Below are 15,890 nucleotides of genomic sequence, written 5' to 3'. Positions count from 1 at the left end.
GCAATTTTACACTTTTATTGTTCTGTAGGCATTAATGTGAGAATCCAGAACAGGACATATTTATACTGCAAGTCTGCGCACAGACTAACCCTGTTTTTATTCATTATTTGGTATCAGACTGTTTGTCAAGTCAATTTATTTATGACTCGTAGAAACTCAACAGATAGTGACTAAAATGCTGCAAAATTACAATTAACTCAAGAACAACAACTAAAGCTAAATGTTTTTTATGAACATACTTATAGCTAGATTATGGACCTTGGGTTGACTTATCAAGTTGAGGCGAGCACTGAGCCTAACTGGGTTTGGTGTACACGGAAGGCCTGGAGCAGGTTAGCTGCAGCACAAGTTACCATGGCAATGGAAAAGAACCACCTTTGTCACACTTAGGATTACCTTGATAAGTATAGATCTGCTTTTATTTTGCCTTTTTATGCCTTTCCAAAAATTCAGAAGCTTTATTTTTTTTTTTTTTGCCTTAACCACCTTACGATGGTTCTGCATGTAGCAGGACATCTTAGTTCGGCTTTCCATCAGCAAATGTTTATTAATCAAACTTTGTTGCACATGCCAGTTGTAAAACAGAGTGTGTGTGTGTGTGTGTGTGTAGGATCGTTTGGGTCTGGCGGCGATGGACAAAGCAGGGAAGCTGGTTTTTCTGGCCACCGAAGGCGACCACCTCCAGTTCAAAGAAGAGTGGTTCAAAGCCAACCTGCTGCCTTATTTACACTAAAGCAGCTCCATACTGATAGTCTCAGATTGCTGTAGCTGAAATCAATAGCAATATAACGCCAGTTTAACAGGACGCTCAAGCTTAGCAGAAAGCATCATTTACTCTTTTTGCACTGATCATTTCCAGCGTGTTGGCTTTTAATCTGTGTCTTGTGATGCCATCATAATTTTAGCAGTCACAGGTGCAGTTTACTGATGAGGTCAAACACTATTCATCATTGTTGGCAGGTTTTACGGGGGGGGGGGTTAAGCCACTTTCGTTTTGCCTCATTTGGATCTTTTAACTGTGAAATAATGCTTCTGTACAAATAAAACATCAAAATAAAGACACCCAAATACTTTGATTTATTGCAACATTTTTAATGATGTCTCCAGTACTAATGAGCAGATTTCTGAGTTTGGACCCCCCAAAAAAGAGAAATTAAAGTGGTAAACAAAAACAAGAGACAAAAGAAAATTCAGCGAAGAGCTCCACAGCTACGCGAGCTGCAGACATGAGAAGGAGCAGGATGCTGATGGTCAGGCTGATATTCAAAGACTATTCATAGCTGTACAGGTGATTACAGCAGGTGTTTCCAATCACTTACTCCAGTCTGTTTTCCTTTACTTTTTAAAATTCACTTCCACCGACTTCCAACATCTTTGCTCTTTATCACACTTTTCTTAAATGCCTCCTAACATGGAATGTTTTTTTTTTTCCTTTCATTCAGGAATGTCCTGTGTAGATTTAAGTGAAAACGTACTTTAAACCGTTCAAACATCATCATCTAGATGGATTTATGCTTTAAAAATGATTTAAGACAGAATGTTTTTGCACAGCTTGCTTTTACTCTGGTTTTATGTGCTCAGAGAACTTGTTTTACACCATTATCCACTATGAGTCTCATGGTTGCAGTCATCAGTGGAGATGATATGGATGCCTTTATCCTCTAAAAAGGGCTCTTTTTGACGAGTGCTTCACCAGTGAATTGCATATAATGGAAGAGAAACCTTGAGGCCACAACTTAAACACGCCAGCCCCCCAGCTGACCAGGAAGAAGGGAAAGAAATTAGCCTGATTGGCTGCAGAGGAATCAACATTGCCTATTCTAAATTTTGCTCAGCATCATCCAGATAAATTTAAAAAAAAAAAAACATACAGAGCTTCCCAGCTGTTGGCAAAACTCTTTTCAAGTGCTTGCAGGGAAACCCTAATTTGAATGACAAGCTGCTCCCTGCTGATTGGCTGGAGGATCTGCTCCAGATAAGGCAAGCAGCCCTCTAATTGGCTTACAGAAGGAACAGTTTAAACTGTGATTGGCTGATAAGGAAGAAGGGGAAAGGTCTGAATCTCAGTGTACAGTGTGAGAGTTAGCTGGTGGGGTTGTCGATCAGTCAGACAGGACTCTGCAAAAAAAAAAAATTAAAATAGACGAGTGGGGATGGCGTTGAGGAGGGGCGGCCGTTTTAATATGCTGCCCCAGTTTATCCAGCGATCTCTGTTGCTGTGGTGACGAGCTTACTGCCGTCCCAGACTGTCTTGAACTGCTCGGGTACAGGGATCTCCGTCTGAAAGGGAGAGACACACAGAGGGTTTTTGTCAGATCAACAAGCTTTTTCAGACCAGCTTTGAATTCTTATCGTTTATAGTCAGCAGCTGATCAGCTCGGCTCAGGATGAAGACTCGATAAACGGGCTGTTCTGGTTCTGGTCAAAGGTTCCTAGCAGCACTAAAACGAGGATGGGAGAGCTTTGCCCCTTGTTCTTAACCTCATTTTCTCATTATTTAACAAAAATCCTAAAAGCAACTACGCCACAAACCTGCTCAAAGATGCACAGTTCAAGGAACACTTCATGGTCTAATTAAACATGCCGAGCATGCGAAGCTGAAAGCAGCTCAAAAGATCAAATGCACACTACTCGCTGGACCAATGTGACCGTTTGCATGTTAACGACTTTGACTTCAAACTTCTGCAAGGCTGGACTTTTATCCAAGACCTTTCATAGAGAAATTCATAATTGATGTGTGACGCTTGCCTCACAGACACTAACAAGTACCTAATGAGGCTGAAAGTGTTTGTCTACCCAGGAGAGTTCAGAGCTCTCATAAAGACTTACTGCTCCTTCTATTTGTATTATTCAATTGACTTCTTTCACTTTATTTTCATCTCAATTGACTTTCTGGTTGAAATAAGGATTAAATAAAAGCAGCAGCACTGAAAACTTAGTGATGACAGCATTTACAAAGCCAAAAATACCCCATAAGGTTTACAGAAGCAGTAAGGTTGCTTATCACAGTCAGGTGAGGTCCTGTTTGTGTCACGTTAAACTTCCTCTGCCAAACAAATGAAATCAGAGATACTCACAAACTCTCCATCTTTGTTGGGTACCAGCACGTTCATCTCTGAGCTCTTGGCGCTGATGATCTCACACTTCAGAGAGTCCTTGCTCAGATAAATGTGGCAGCCATCTGTCTTGTTGATGGAGATAGTTGGGACCTTCCCCATAACCTGGAAACAAAAGGAAAAAATAAACAGTAGACCCTTTGGCTAAAAGCCAGTAACTTTATCAGGTAGATGATACACAATGCCGATCTACAATCAGCTTCTACAAATCTCCTCAAGCCCAACACTGCACCCAGCTGACAGTGAAGCTGCCAAAAACTGAGCAGCTTGCAGTTTCCAATATTTAACTACATGAATAATAAACAGAGTTCATGAAAAATGTATAAATCCTCAGCAGAGAAACTACAAAGAGCCGAAGAATGACGGGGCAGCAAAAATCATTCAGTGATCTCATGAAATGCAACAAACAGTGAAAAGAAACAAAAAAAATCATGTACACACCTGGATCTTGACATCCTTGCAGTTAATCATCTCCACGATGCCCACAACATCATCAAACACCAGGCCCATTTTCTTACAGTTATCTGTCGGAGAAAAAATAAATAAGTATATTTAAGAGACTCTAAGCACCGAGCTCATTCTTCTGCCTTTTATTCACTTATGGCGGCTGTGTCGGCAAATATAAATAAATGTTTGGGCATTATATCAGGGGCAATACGAGAGCCCTCGACGTGTACGTTTCTGAGGAGTGAGTTTCCTTTCTTACCTAAAGTGATGGAGTTGATTTTGCCCTTGACCTGCAGGGTGCTCTTGTTACACTTGAAAGCATAAACCACTTGCTTCAGCTCAGTGTCGCTGATCACCAGGTTCTGAGCATCCTCCTGGTTCTCCTGCAGAAAGCAAGTTAAGAAAACAGAAAAAGAATTAAGAAAAAAAAAAAAAAAAGAAGGTCTGTTTGTCTGAGCCAGAAGCAAGTTTAAAAATCTATTTTGGTCATTTTGGCCCCTTCAACGTACCACTTTCCACTTCTTTCCTTCCAGCTCCAGCACAGGGGGGAGTGTACGGGTTGGTGTGGCGGATGCAGCAGGTCTGGCGGCGCTTGAAGCGAAGGGTTTTGGTCCAGAGCGCACTGGAGCGCCCTGACTCCTCAGGTTGGGGTTCTTGTGGGTCTTCTGGTCATCGGACACATGTTTTAGTCCTGCAGGGGTCAGGGAGAGATGAAACATGCACTGTTAGTCTGAGAGAGAGGGAGCGTTACTTTATCCAAAGCACATCTAATTTATGTGATAACAAAAAATAAATAAAAGGAATGGAACCCATATATTAGTAAGTGTAAATGAGCATAAAAGTTTATAACTGAAATAAAAAGGTCCGTCTTAATACACTGTCTGCCCTTCATACCGCGTTCTCCCATCAACTTATTTGTCCAGAGAGGTTCATCAATACTGATTACTACTCCTCACATAGAGTAATGATCAACAAAAGGAAAGAAGGACCAGAGGAGACTCCTTTATATGATTTACATCAACAAAGCCTTTTGTATTGATTCATGTAGCTCTGCTACATGACTACTGCTGCACTCAAATCCTCAAAATTGAGGCCAGGACAAAAAAAAAAAAAAAGTATCAGCTCCTCTCATCACTGTTGGTTGGAGCTGTAGCTACCCACCCCGGGTGATGTCAGACCCCTTGTTGAGGGAGGCGAACAGGGCGTTCCGATTATCAGCACCGGCGTCCCCAGCACCGCCAGTGGGTCCGCTCAGGTCAGCGGGAGGAGGGGGTCCAGGGGGAGGTGGGGGAGGACCGCCAGCAGGAGCGCTGCGTGGAGCAGCACCAGCTGAAGCTACTGCACCCTGAGGAAGAAGAGAAGAAAACGGTTAACAGGGTGAATGGAGGTCATGAAGGACACTTTTAGCCTTTAAAGCAGACAAAGGAGAGCACACTCACGAGACAAACTCTGGAGTAATTCTCCCCTCTATAATTTAAAACAGGACTGTTTGCATATCAGGGGCAGTTACACCACTTCTCCCTGTGTTTGCCTCAACTTTGTGTGTAAACAAAAATAAAGTTTATTCTGAAGGGCTAAATTTAGTTTAGTAAAAACAGAGCTCAAGTTCAATTTCAGGATTGTTTTGTACCCTAAAAGCTCCTGCTTTTCCTTCATTGTGTACCACAAGAAAGGAAGTCCCAGAAATACATATGCAACAGGGCAAGCTGCAGAAATCATGCAACCTTATAACTCTAAGTACAGACAGTACAATTTTCTCTAATGCCAAAGCCCAGTTTGCTCTGGCACAAAATATTAGTAAAACTGGCCCTAAGGTAAATGTGTTAATTCATGAGTCAGGTTGCATTTGATCATTTGAGAGCTGCTTTTTATGTTTCAAGTTGCAGTAATTTCCTTTTTTTATTTTTTTTCTCTCCTCCTCCTCCTTCCTTTGGAAACTCACAGTCTTGCTCCAGGTCAGTCCGGTGGTGTGTTGCTCTTTGATGTAATGCTGCAACGCAGTCCAGATGGAGATGTAGGCTTTCACCCAGTCCACATGCACCTTGTCCCTGTGAAGACGACATATGATTTTATGGCATCGTTTTTTAGCTCTAGCAGTTTTTCTTCCTTTACTTAGAACTCACAACACAACTATTTTTTATTTCAGATTTTCTCATTGTGCAAACTGACTGCCTGCTGTAGGACATGTGAACACAAACTGAGAGCACAAACAGTCTGCCTCACTTTCAGGCTTTTATTACAAGTTTAAACCCAGGAAGTCTGCCACCGACATGCTTCAGTGTATCATGTGGCAGTGCTGACTCAGTAAAACCGTGGGGCACCATAACTTGAAAAAGGAAAAGAAAGGATGGAAGACAGATGGGTCGAGCAAACTGTTTGGCTGCATTTAAAAGTTCTTTTGACCCTTTTATTAGATTCAACATAAAAAATAAAAACATATGATACAGTTTAAAATGATAAGAACAAACTGGAAGAAATCCCAGCAGCTTTGTATACAAATTAAATTTGGACGGCCCATCTGCTGCGGACAATGAGGGAAACAGGCTTTAATAGTGGAGGTTTTACTGACTTGTCCTTGTAGTCCTTCAGCACACGGTTGGTGTAGAACGTGGCGGCGTCCTGCATCTCCTTAACATACGGGCCTGGTTTGGGAGCCTGACACGAAGTAAAAAGGTTTAGATTCATTTCGTAAAACATACCCTGTGTGTAGTTTTTGCCTAACTGAGCCAGTTTGTTTTGTCATATTGCTTTTATTATATTGAGCAGTCCAGTCCACTTTGTTTAAGCATTTTGATCTAGGTTGTACTTAGTGTTCTTGGCTGCGGTAACACAGGAACTTCCCCAAATTTTGGGATAAATAGAGCCAGTCTTATCTCGTATATCATGGGTGGGAAACCATTTAGTCCAAATGTCCACAGAGAACGTTAAAACAAAAAAAACAAACAAACAAAAACCCCAAACACTGGATAACTAAGTTTGAACTTAGTAAGATTTTAATTGTAACCTGTAGCTAACAATTTAAAAGCACAAGCACCATGTCAGCATTTAGATTGCTGGTAGATCCCTACCTGACATGTACCACTAAAGAGGTCACTTGATGAAATAAACAGTATTAAAATCAACTTAAACAGCAGTGGAGAATCACTGCAGTCATTTGCTTTGACATGCCTCCTGCCCCTTATTGTTTTGTTTTCCTTTAGGACTCTGTGGGCCAGGTTTTTCCTGTCTGTCTTTTAGAGTCGGATTAAACGGATGCAGAGGAGTCGGATATGTTTGAAGAAAGGGGAAGTATAAAACTAAAGCTCAACATTTTGAGAAATTAAAATCTTTGCTTCCCCACGAGTGAAGCCTTTAATTAAAGACTAATCCATCCTACTGCCATAAAGCTACACCCACAATCTTTGCAAAAAGAGGCTTTGTCCAAAGGTCACAAAAATCAGTCTCAACATGACTAAAAAAATAAATAAGATAAAGACGTATTAATCAGTTAATCAGCTTCCTTGTCTAGCTCTCATTAGCAATAAAGAAAAAAAGAATGACTGTTCTTCTGAAATATGTATTGCTGTCACAAATGTTTTGCAAAGCAAATGAGAAGTTTAAGGATACAGAGGTAGGCGGACAGAGAATGAAGACATTCATCATGTGTATCTGAAAATCTGATCCATTATTCATAAGTCTCAAAAAACACAACAGCAAACAATGAATGAATCATTTACTGTAACAGCAAAGCTCTGTTGTTGGTGCTTTAATGTCAGCCAAGAAACCGTCGCTCATCAGAGACTGTTGACAGAATCAAAGAGAGGCCTGTTTCCGCCCATTATACACTCATTTATCCACATACACAGAGTGGTGCCAAAACGGCTCTTTTCCTACCCGTTAACCTCTCTCAGCCCCTGGACTCACCATGGCAACCCATCCAAGGGCAGGCACACTCTCGCTGACAGCAGAGAGGTGGTTGAACAGCGGTGAGCTGCGGTTCTGCTCCCGAAACGCCTGCACCTGCTGGATCACGCTGGACACGGGCTGCAGGAGAGTCGTCAAAACTGCCTGAAGAGTTGAGAAAGGACAAAAGTTTAGCACTCGATATCAGCAGATACCTGAAACTTAAGAATTTGTATTGAATTGAGTCACAACTCGAGGAAAAAAAGAAAAAGGAAGAAGAAGAAGAAGAAAGAAAAAAAACCCTCTACAAATTCTCCAACTTCTGAAGCAAATTAACAAGGCCAATAATCCCACTAAGCTTTCTCCATCACAACTAAGCCGAGCTTGAATATTTAATCTTTACAGCAGATTTTTAAATCAAAATAAAATGAGGCAGAAATATCACAACACAGAACCTGTACAGAGAGGGAAAAAGAAAGGGGGGTTCGACCATTTAAACTGCAGACGAACACAATAAATAATGCACAAAGTTGAAATTGATCAATCAATGCGGTGCTTGCTCAACTTAAAGTTTTACGGAGTGTGTTTAACTCACATCAGAGGGCCTCTGGGAAGTGGAGGCTGTGATGAGAAGCTGTCTCTCAGTGGTGAACCCCTGCTTCATCATTTCTGCCTAAAAGAGGGAAAGAAATGTTACATTAATTTATCATTGTGCCATTTTTTAATCATCTTTCACGAACACTTAACAGAAACTGCTTTCAAGGGGCTTCATATTTAGAAATATTCAAGTCTTGCCAGCAGGGGAAAAAAAAAAAAAAAAAAATCATGGACTTGGAAAATGAGGAATATCACTGTAAATGTAAAACAATGCTGTATAAAAGAAGCGATTAAATCAGCAGCGTCAACTGCAATTACGAGATTCCCTGCAGAGTTTTGCATGAAGCACAAACAAAAGGCTGCGTTAGTCCTTCCACAGGCTGCACCTGCTCTTCTGATCTGCAGGTGGAGGCAAAAAACCAAGATACGCTGCAATGTGCTCATCAGGAAAGAAGAAACGTTTACTTGTAGACAGTAAATATTTCTACAATGGCTGCTGCAGTTAAAGTAACCTTTCAGGAATCATCTTTCCTAGGAAAGAATTAAACTCAGCTCTGGTAGGACTGGTGACCAATGCCTCATGTAAATGTGTAATGTCTGAACTTGTGACCTACATGTTTCTGGACGTCGCCCCCTATCTTCTGGCTGAGGGAGAGGTACTCCGCCAGAGGACCCTTGATGATCTCATCGAAGCCCTCGACGTGCGCAGATACAGCTGCAAAGATAAAGAAGACCACGGGGATTAAAAAGAAATACATGTAAAGATTAAAGCCCCGGCTTGGACAGTCTTGGTTGTTGTGTCCTTGGGCAAGACACTTCACCCGTTGCCTACTGGTGGTGGTCAGAGGGCCCGGTGCCGCCAGTGTCCGGCAGCCTCGCCTCTGTCAGTGCGCCCCAGGGCAGCTGTGGCTACAATGTAGCTTGCCATCCCCAGTGTGAATGGGTGGATGAATGTAGTATAAAGCTTCGGGGTCCTTAGGGACTAAGTAAAGAGCTATAGCGCATTTACCATTTACATTACATTAATGTGGAACTGATATCTTTACTAACAACTACTCGGGTTGTCTAATCTGCATGAAATTCCCCAAGTAACACTCAGCACAGCAACACATTGCAGTGAACCATGGCCAACACACCAAGAGCAGCTAAATCTACCGCTGCAGAAGCCTAGCTGCAAACGCCAACAGTAACTGACTGAAAGCCATAATTAACAACATCAGAACATTTTAGTGATAAATGACCCCACTCAGTCAAATAATCTAGTGGCTTTTGTGAGCTCAGAAGCTGACTTCAGCACAGTTTTTTTAAATGGACTAACAATGAGGTGGAGTTGTTGCTGTGAGTAACACAAAAGCACAAAGCTGCAAAAGCGAGTGAGAATTAAAGAATTTGAAGAAAAGCTATCTGGAGCATTTACAAACTGATATTAATCTTTAATAGGGCTATCAAAATTGAGAGCAAACAAAACAACAGCTGTATAATGCCCTCCGCTATCTTAGTTTAATTGGTCACATGACTGCATTACATGACTAAAATCTGTCATCGTTTTCAAAAAGGCTCCGGTTTCGCTGTCCACACTGCCAGAAGCCGACTTCAGCGCAGTGATTCATTTTCATGTATTAATGCAAACTTCACTCACTGATCTCTACACATATTATTCAGTGTATTCTTTAACAGTAATACCTCCTCCATCTGAACCTCCAGCGCTGCCTCCAGGGCCTGACATGGCCTCCAGGCGGCCCACCGCCACCTCCAACCGCTGCACCAGACTCGCCAACTCTGCCATACCTGTCAGAAAGAGAGGACACTTTTGTGTTTAATAAAAAGGTTAGCTGTGTCACGCTGGCTACCACTATTGGGAGGGAGGTCCCAGGGACTAAAACACAGGAAGAAAGAAATCACGATAGAAAATGATCATTGATCCATCCTATTTATATACAGTCAACAGTAACATAGACAGGAGGATGCATTTCTTTAGAACTGCTTGCTTGCATCAATCTGAACCTACATTAGTGAAGTAGTGCAGAACTACAGAAATAGATTAAACTGAATCACTAACTTCCATTCAGTTTATCCTTCATCAGTTTCGATTCGAAAAAACAACTTCATTCAGTATTGCGATCCCAGAACCTGTTTTTGTTGTGTTAAAACTACAATACAAAGTGTTTTACTGACTTCATTTGGCTCTACAGCCTGACTTATCATCTTGGTGTTGTTTCAAGTTTTTAAATGAGCTGCAGCTCATTTAAGGTTTGCCTGTTTAAACCAAACTTTAGAAGAAGAAGCCGATTTCTTATTGTGAATTTTTAACATCTACAGATCACTTCTTCCCGAACAAGCCACCAAATCCTTTGTGTTTATTACACAGTTGTTGTTAACACTGTTTTCAACTTTCTGTTCAAGCTAATTGGGGCCTCGATTACACCTGGGACATGCAGTGAAGGAAATTACTGCAATTAAAAAAAAAAATTAAAATAGCAACAGTGCTCTTAATGCTGCCCATATTTGTCTTTTGTACCAGAAACAAGTTTACATGTGTGCATTTACTTCAACAAGTCCCATATTTCAGGTTTAGATCATGTTGCAATAGAATATCAGCAATAGAATAGAAGGGCTCTTCTATTGCTGCTCTTAAACTCCTTCATAGCAATATTGTCCAGAAACTGTGTGGGGAAAACAGTCCAAAAAAACTGATGTTTCTGATTATCAATATTAATAATTATAATATAGGATAAAATCAGTGGCGGATCATTTGAAGCTTTTCTTTTTCTCCTAAAACTAAACAAAGCATTTATTGCTTAATCCAACAGGTCTCCAACAGGTGCTTTTGCAGAAACTTTAAAAGCTTTAACAACATTTTGCGTGCATAACAACCTCCTACAGGTCACAACTAACATTTCAACCACATACGGCAAACAGTTGGATCCTTCCCCCATCTGACATAGTGCTGACATTTATTTATTCATTTAATAAATCCCTCAAGTTAATTAGACCTCATCCTCAATATAATGTACCCCTCCACACCACTATTAATCAATGACCACAACAACAGATTTAAATTGTAATCATGAATTTTCTGTCTTGCTACAAACCAGACACCAGACTCCTTCACAGGAGTACTAGATAAAGAGATTAGCCTCTACTCTTAACCCCTAGGTTACTTTAACCACAGGTTAAAGTTTCCATGAGTACACGACTGTCTGCTTGCATTCATGTGGGGTAAATTCCATCAGTCCTGAGCCCGAGGCTCTGTGGGGACATCCACGGAGTCACTGCTCCAAAATGCACCAGCTGCTAAAGCAACACCCATACACTGTTAAACTTTTAACATTTTATTCCTCTCCTTTTTTTATGGTTGTGACTTTAAAATCACAACCATTTGTGATTTTAAAATCTGGATGTCAAACCCAGGACCATTTGTGCGTAAGGTGAATGTGTTAACTACACTATGAAGCCAATGATGTCACCAAGAGCCAATACTAGGAAAAACTGAGTATTTAGAGTACTCTAAAGCCTGAATTTTTTTGGCTCACATAGATCACCTGCACATATACTGAAGCTTCAGTCAGGTCTGAAGACCAGTCAGTCACTACCTGGCAACCACCAGATAGCTTCCGATTGTCCAGCATTTTTATGACAAGGGTTACATTGTCGCCTCTTTCTTTGGCAACGAGAAAGAACTCTGAAAGGTTTGGCGCTTTCATTAGTGATGATGACATGTAGCTCAACAACTTCAGGTAAACTCTTAAGTTTTGTCTGTTTTAATTTGTCTTACTTCCTCCGAAACGGAGCACTAGTTAAATATTTAATTTAAAAAAATAAAATAAAAAAAACACTGCCTGATGCTTAGGCATCACACAATCAAATGTGATTTTGGCACATTTTTTCTGGACAACCCTACACCCACATTTCCACCTTTGGAGTATAACAGTAATGACTACTTTACTAACAATGATGTCAGGAGATGATAAAATCCTCCCATTAAGAAACAGCACAGAGTGAATTTCAGCTGGGAATCAAACCGTCTGCACAGACATAATGAAGGTTTTGTGCCGAATCGGCCACAAGGACAGAACCCTCGACTGTTTGAATAAATTGAGCCAAAAGATGTAAATATGCTCATTTGCAAGCTTTAAGGAAGTCACAGAAAAATCCACCTATTAGTGTTGAGGTTGAGTAACAAAAGAGGAAGAGCAGGCCAGAACTTGCTGCGTAAAGCTATGTAGATCGTTGCGAGTTACTACAGAGAGATCCCAGCTATGAGTTTTAAACATCCAGGTACATCGCACAAGAAAACAACTTAAGGTCAGCAGCACCTTTGAAGCAAAAAAAAAAACATGCACACTCCTGATTTAACTATTCAAAAGACATGATTAACTGACTCCAATCCAAGTCTAACACATAAAGGAGTACTCACAGATCCAGACGCACACCTGAAGAGAAAGGCTAACATTACATGAGGCAGCTGAAAGCTGACACTGCCCTTACCTGGGCCACTGAGAGCCCCTCCAGTCTCGGGTCCTTATACCTGGCTGTCGCTGAATGGATCCACACAGACCACTCTCACTAATGAGCAAGATAATGCTGCAGCCAACATCTCACTTTCACTCCTCAGTGAAATCTTTACATATCAAATGACTGAGATGTTACATTTTTGGCTGTGACCAGCTTATAAAATCCTTCATGTTGAGAAGCGGCACTCTGAAGATGCTCTGAAGTCATATCAATGGGTGTTCAATACTGTTCCAATTAGCCACAGTCACTCATCGGTTTATCAGCAGCAAAATAATCAGTAACTATTTTGAGATTTGAGTTATGGTCACTCAAGCAGCCATTTAGTTTAACTTTGTATACTTCTTTTTTCCCTTCCAAACAGCTGATTGTTCATCTGCTGAGGTTTCAGACAGATCTGATGACAACAGCATTTTCTTACCCCACATCTTAAACTTAAAAAAAAAAAATGCAAAAGCTTGTTCAAGTTTAAAACCATCATAAGGAACATGGTGAACAAGATGCATGGATCTTTTTCCTTAAGAACCAACTTATTGTGTGTGTGTGTTTGGAGGGGGGGGGGTGTATGTGGGTGTATATCATGTGTGGATCTGATATGTTGCATTTGTTGCAGTTTTAATAATGCTTTGAGTCTGCATGACTCCTACCTCAGTCAGACTTCCTGGTTAAATAAAGGTAAAATACTGCATCACTAAAAATCAGCCTTTCGACTTGATTTCTGATCATTAAATAGGAGAGGCAGTTATGCATTATATCAACCCTGAGGCTGTTAGGTGAATCCATTCAATAGAGTTATCAGCAGGTGAGGTGGCAAGACATTACATGAAGTTATTTTTTAAAAGACTGCACTATTTCTTCCTTTTACAGCAGACTGAATAAGAAGCACACAATACCTAAACTTCCCCTTTTCCTCTGTCTTTCACAGAGAGTTACGCATTAATTTGTGCAGCAGACTCTGAGATGAATTAGATCACAGCAGGAAACAAAAGCCCTCTCTACCCTTGACCCACATTCTGTTTAGCACCACGGCAGTGAGCATTTATACCTGCATATACCAGAGTCCAGCACTTCCTGGTCTCATGAGACATGACTCACCTGCAGCACAGGGAGGGAGCGGCCCCTAAATGGTGTAACAGCTGGAAAAAAACAACAACAACACAAACCCAGCCCTGTAGATGGCTAACTGTTGTTTACACCAACACTAACAAACTTTATCCATATCTAGCAAATTGCAAATCCCAGAGCAAAGCACATTTGAGTTTACTTTATGCCCAGTTACTTCACTTCAAATGCTTATTTTTATGTGCACCAAAGCAAAGTGGCGGCGTAGGTTCGGGCCAAGTGCTGACCACCAAGGAAACGCTACAGACGAAGACAAAACCAGAGAAGTGACGGCAGCCAGGGAGTCATTCCTTCAGTTCTGTTTTCCTTAGATTAAAGCTAAATCTGTAGCATGTACAAATATAGAAGCTTGTAGTTCATACCAGGAGTATGAAGGCACACTTTCAAACAGTGCAAACAAATGACTGATGCTGCAATAAAACTGGGAGTTTTGTAAAGTTGTTGCATGCTCTTATCTCAATCATTTGGTGTAAAGTGATCATAAAGCTCAATCAGCATGGTCTTCCTCACGTAGTTTACATATTGCATTTCTTTTTTTTTTTTTTGTCTCAACTTATGCAAATATTAAAACTCAAACACATTAGTACTATCAACAACCAACAGGTGCATTTACTCCCCTTTTTATTCCCTTTTGGGCTGGTTTTTCAGAACAAACCACTGCACAAACAAGAGCAGGTGTGGCCAAAAGCCTGCTTTCAGCAACTTTAGCTTTTTGCACATTTCCACGCAGTGCACTATGGGAAATTAGCTTAAAAGGAATCTACCTGTCTCCTTGCAAATAGTGACCCCAGTCTATGCAAAATCTTAACGTCTGACTACAAATTCCAAGTAGTCTTTAGATGAGGAGTGGCAGTCTCTCATTAGTCCTCTAGTGTATTGTACTAATGAATAATACCTTTGTAACTAAAAATCTGAAATCTGCCTATAACCGTATCAAACTGATCTCATCGACCTCATTTGTTGTCTATATGGAAGAAATGTTGTGCACAGAGCTCCCATCAGCACGCAGGGCCAGTGAAGTAGGTTAGTTAGGCCTGTGTGAGGGTTTGTGTGTCTGCCTGGGGGCAAGACGTCCAGACATAAAGGAGCGAGCGTCCACTCCTGCATTTGCAACCTCAGCTTTTCTTCCAAATCTATTTGCATAGGGAAACACTGTTTGTAACCGTGGCAGACATGGAAAGCAGGGCGCCCTCCCAGACCTACTTCGGTGGGCTGAAAGCTCAACCAAATCGCGCTCAAGCCGCTGCTGATAATGCGATCACCGGCTAAAGCTAGCCGTTACAACTTTAACTGAGGTTTGAGTGGTGGGGCTAAACAGTTTTATTGTGTACTCGTGGCTCTTGAGGTTAAGAAACACCTTTCTCAAGTAACGTTATAGTGTCCTGAAGAGTTACAGATTAGGAAATAGCGTAAAGCCGTCCTGAAGAGCCGTTACACCGCTTAGAAATTATTTAAAGGGGGTACAAAATGTGCCACAACACCAACGCCGACAACCAGAGCTAGCTAACGTAACCCCAGATAAACCTCTTCTTTTTTTAAAAAGAAAATTACACCACCTTATTCAAAGTCGACACATATTTTAAAAAAAAGCTGGGGTGGTGTTTTTATACGTCCCCTCCCTGCCGTTGAGCGTCTGCTGTCAGTTTGACTATTTCCTGGATTTTTTTCCTCTCTCTCTCTCCTCTGAGACACACACACACACACACCCCTCCCTGTGTCAGCTAATGCTGCACTACTCTGCAGAGGAGGAAAGGGAAGAAAAGAAGACTAAAAAGAGAAGTTTCCACTTTTAATAAGAGAGCATAGCAAGACGAAGTAAAGGCTGACTACAGGGCTGCAGACATGTTAACGGTTTAAGTCAGACCAGCGTCAGCTTTTGCGGCTAACCTCGGCTAGCCGGCTGCGTTAGCATCACACCGAACTCAAGATGTAATTTCTGAATGATTCTCGGTGAAGGAGGAAGCGGCTGTGCGCTCTCTCTCTCTCGTCTCAGATTTGATTTTCCGCTTCTGCAGAAAGCCGTAAATCGAGTCACAAACCCCGCAGTGCAAATACCAAAAAGGACAGCACACCGGCTGCTTACCTGCTAAACTGGTCGAGCAGTGATTCGGTCCTTTATGTTGTCGCTGCTGTGGGAGTGTGCAGTAAGCAGACTGGGCTTCGTCTCTTTCTTCCTGTATGTCGCTGAATTTACCCAGCGCTCACCGCGCCACG

General features: G+C 41.4%; 2 protein-coding genes across 4 annotated transcripts in view; one reads left to right on the top strand and one right to left on the bottom strand.

Annotated features, from left to right (window-relative positions):
* The window catches only part of ppt1 (palmitoyl-protein thioesterase 1 (ceroid-lipofuscinosis, neuronal 1, infantile)), a 9,211-nt gene extending 8,135 nt beyond the window's left edge, over nucleotides 1-1,076 (top strand). For all 3 annotated transcript variants that reach the window (XM_005938751.3, XM_042224765.1, XM_005938752.2), the window contains exon 10: nucleotides 611-1,076. In XM_005938751.3, coding sequence (XP_005938813.1) covers nucleotides 611-733 — 123 coding nt within the window. In that variant the 3' untranslated portion in view covers nucleotides 734-1,076. The remainder of the gene's footprint in view (nucleotides 1-610) is intronic.
* cap1 (CAP, adenylate cyclase-associated protein 1 (yeast)) lies at nucleotides 1,072-15,890 on the bottom strand. The gene is made up of 13 exons (XM_005938750.3): nucleotides 15,760-15,890; nucleotides 9,726-9,830; nucleotides 8,657-8,757; nucleotides 8,041-8,118; nucleotides 7,467-7,610; nucleotides 6,133-6,218; nucleotides 5,506-5,611; nucleotides 4,725-4,908; nucleotides 4,073-4,254; nucleotides 3,823-3,946; nucleotides 3,558-3,640; nucleotides 3,078-3,221; nucleotides 1,072-2,280 (listed from the first exon to the last, which is right to left on the bottom strand). Exons 2-13 carry the CDS (start codon nucleotides 9,826-9,828, stop codon nucleotides 2,197-2,199), a joined length of 1,419 nt encoding a protein of 472 aa, XP_005938812.1. The 5' UTR covers nucleotides 9,829-9,830; nucleotides 15,760-15,890; the 3' UTR covers nucleotides 1,072-2,196.

Source organism: Haplochromis burtoni, unplaced genomic scaffold (genome assembly GCF_018398535.1).
Source record: "Haplochromis burtoni strain Fernald_Lab_line unplaced genomic scaffold, NCSU_Asbu1 Contig_149, whole genome shotgun sequence".
NCBI classification, from domain to species: domain Eukaryota; kingdom Metazoa; phylum Chordata; class Actinopteri; order Cichliformes; family Cichlidae; genus Haplochromis; species Haplochromis burtoni.
This window is presented reverse-complemented; position numbering and strand designations above follow the sequence as displayed.